Source organism: Nelumbo nucifera, chromosome 5 (assembly GCF_055504915.1).
Source record: "Nelumbo nucifera cultivar China Antique chromosome 5, China Antique-T2T, whole genome shotgun sequence".
Lineage (NCBI taxonomy): Eukaryota > Viridiplantae > Streptophyta > Magnoliopsida > Proteales > Nelumbonaceae > Nelumbo > Nelumbo nucifera.
The window spans coordinates 46,434,739-46,437,919 of NC_142653.1; the positions used below are offsets into that span (position 1 = coordinate 46,434,739).

The 3,181-nt window shown below is 41.5% G+C and overlaps 1 protein-coding gene across 1 annotated transcript; it reads right to left on the minus strand.

The window, feature by feature from the left end:
* Positions 1 to 2,538: 2,538 nt before the first annotated feature.
* On the minus strand, positions 2,539 to 2,930 carry LOC104589341 (uncharacterized). Its single transcript, XM_010247624.1, has 2 exons — positions 2,808 to 2,930; positions 2,539 to 2,724 (listed from the first exon to the last, which is right to left on the minus strand). The coding sequence occupies exons 1-2, from the start codon at positions 2,928 to 2,930 to the stop codon at positions 2,539 to 2,541; spliced, it is 309 nt and encodes a 102-aa protein (XP_010245926.1).
* Positions 2,931 to 3,181: the final 251 nt, after the last annotated feature.

Consider the following 3,181-nt stretch of genomic DNA (forward strand, 5'->3'; position numbering starts at 1 on the left):
GTAGTTTCTTCAGCTGAAACAAATTTCCGGAGATTGTCCCACTCAACTTGTTGTGCCTGAGATCGAGGCCAAGCAGCTCTGTCGCATTGCCGACTGTTTGTGGGATCTCTCCAGCCAATCTGTTGGTATGAAGAGACAGAAGCTGCAGATTCTTTAATTCAAACAAATTACTAGGAATCATCCCATTCAATTTGTTTTTTGAGAGAGTCAACCATTCAAGCTCTGTCAGATTACCGATTGATTGTGGGATATGTCCGGACAATCTGTTATTAAAAAGAGAGAAAGTTTTCAGTTTCTTCAACTGAAACAGATTGTCAGCAGGGATAGTCCCGCTCAATTTGTTTTCCTGGAGAACCAACCATTCAATATCCGTCAGATTACCTATTGACCATGGGATCTCTCCAGACAATCTATTACTACCAAGAAACAAAAACTTCAGTTTATTCAACTGAAACAAGTTATCGGGGATCGTTCCGTTCAAATTGTTGTATGAAAGTTTCAAAAGTTCAAGTTGTGACAGATTACCCATTGAATGTGGAATTTCTCCAATCAGACCGGTATTTGAGATATCCAAAAGAACAAGCTTCTTCAACTGAGTGAATTCCGATGGGATCCTTGACGGCTCAAACTCATTATGAGACAAGTACAGTTCTTCCAGGTTATATAAGTTGCCGATTTCTACCGGAAAGGTTCCATTAAACTTGTTAGAATCAAGATAGAGCGCCTGCAATGCCACTAATCGTCCAATTCCCACTGGGATTTGTCCTGAGAAATTGTTGAAGCCAAGATTGAGGAACATGAGACCAGAAAGGCTTTGGATATCGTCTGGAATAACGCCAGCAAATCTGTTGTGGCTGAGATCAAGATACTGAAGCTTGGAACAACTGTAGAGTACGGCTGGGAATTCCCCAGTCATATAGTTGTAGGAGAAGTCAATGTAGGTGAGGTTCCTGAGATTGGCGATGGGTAGTGGAATTGCTCCTGTGATGCTCATGTTAAAGAGTGAAATATGGGTGATGAAACCTTGGACACAGGAAATTCCCGTCCAGCTGCAGTGACTGGTTGATGAATTCCAAGAGCTGAGGGATGGTGGATTCCTCCATTCTTGCTTCATTTTCAGTAGAATCTCTTGTTCTTTTTCTTTTAAGCTCCTGGCTTGCGAGTTCCCCAGCAAGAGTAAGAACAGGGAGAGCAGGAGGACATGGAATGGGATTCCAAGAGAAGTTGAAGGAATTCTAAACATTGGGCAAATACAGGTCTGTCAAACGAACAGTCCCTAAATCAGCTCTTGATCGATATTAACCGTTTCAAGGCGTATATGCCGAATTAGGCTAATGTGGCCGAACTATGCCGATATGGCCGGGCTAGAATGATATAGATGGGAGGCCATGTGTGTTACAGGACTAGCTCAGCCATGACGATTTAAAACTGGTGGGCTAGAGGCGGATGCAGTGCAATAGAGATTGAAAGACACAATTTTATTTGGTTGTGATGTGACTTGTAGCAGTAGCACTGAAATAAAAATGTTGAGGAGAAGAAGACTTGACTTGACCTGGAGTATAGTCTTCTCATTGGCAATGACTGGTGGGCTTCGCTTTGAAATTCAGCCCAGCTGGCTGCAACGTGTCCAGCATCGGGACGGGGTTTGGTAAGAATCAAGGTGAAACCAAGCTTTCAGACTTCAATTAGCTGCACAAAGCAAGTCAAGCTATCGACGGGTTGCACAAGTCACTAGAATGTTAGGAAAAAGTCAAAAACAAAAACAACGGGTTGCACGACCCGTGCATATTTACCATGGACTGCGTCTCAGCGTGTGCGTGCAAATTACGCCTAATGGTAACTGAGGGTCCGTTTGGTTGCGGGAATGGGTCTGGAATCAGAATTGTAACTTTTAATTTGATTCTAATTGTTTGATCGAGCAGAATTAGAATTTCAATTACATTATTGGTGATTCCTAGTGGAAATTTCATTTGTTTATTTGAGGAAATGATCATTCTCTCCCGTCCCTAGGGAATGTAACCTGATTTCAATGGACTTTGATTCCAATTCCAATTCCAATTCCAATTCCAATTCCCACTATACTATGAATGAAATGGATCCTGATTTTTAGTAGGGCTGCAAATAGCATCTAATTGATTGAATTTGAATTCAATCCCATCAATCTTACAATCTAAATTTCATCCGTTAATAATAGGAACAAATATGGATATAGTGTATGAGTCCGGATTGGTTGAACCAGACACTAAAAAGACAAAAAAAAAAAAATGAAAAATCTTATTTTAAAATTTAGGATTTCATTCGAACTTCAATCAACCTCCTCGGTTTTAGGCCCAACTCCTGTACCAGTTCCATTGTTGCTTTGGCCATAGCCATACCCTCCATCCGGCATGTTGGCACCACCGCCCATACCTCCAGGCATGTCACCCCCACTCCCCTGGTATTGTGGTACATCTTCGCTATAATTGGATTGCACAAACCCTCCAACTCCTTCTGTTTGTACTCCAATTCATCCACCTGCGCCAACTGATTTTTGTTAAGCTAACCCATTGTCTCATCAATTGCCTTCTCCATCTTTTGCTTATCTACAATGTTCAATTTCCCAACAAACTTCTCATCCCTGATCATATTCTTCATGCTATATGCATAATTCTCCATTGTGGTTGAAATATGCTGGTTGTCAAAGTCCTCACCCTCGAGATGGGTATCTCCGATAGTGGCATTCACCTAAAAAATTCCTTCATCGATGGTTAGCAGCGAAACATCGAAGGTTCCACCACCTAAATCAAAGATGAAAATGTTCTTTTCACCAAACTTGAAGCCTTCTTATCCAAACCATAAGCAATGGCTCTGGCGTCCTTCGTCACCTGCCTCTGTGAATCATTGAAATAGGCTGGCACAATGATGACAATGTTCTTGACTCTCTGACCCATATACGCCTCGGCAATCTCCCTCGTCTTGGTCAAGACTGAAAACACCAGGGGTCTAGAAGAGATTTAGATTCTAGAGGAGTCTTGCATTAACGAGACTACTTTGTGTCACATTTAAAGTAATCGAGTTTAGGAAAGAGCTAGTATGGCTAAGTTAAATTTAGTGCGCATCTTTGTGTCAGGAAAAAACCGAAGAAAAGAACACAATAAATTGGGATTTAGAGCAAAGAGGCAGTAAAATAAATGAAACTTGT

Excerpts from the sequence above, each read along its gene's own strand:
- LOC104589341 (XM_010247624.1), bottom strand. The coding sequence starts at position 2,930 with ATGGGTCAGAGAGTCAAGAACATTGTCATCATTGTGCCAGCCTATTTC. Across the intron at positions 2,725-2,807 it reads ATAAGAAGGCTTCAAGTTTG|GTGAATGCCACTATCGGAGA; the intron begins GTGAAAAGAACA and ends GGAATTTTTTAG.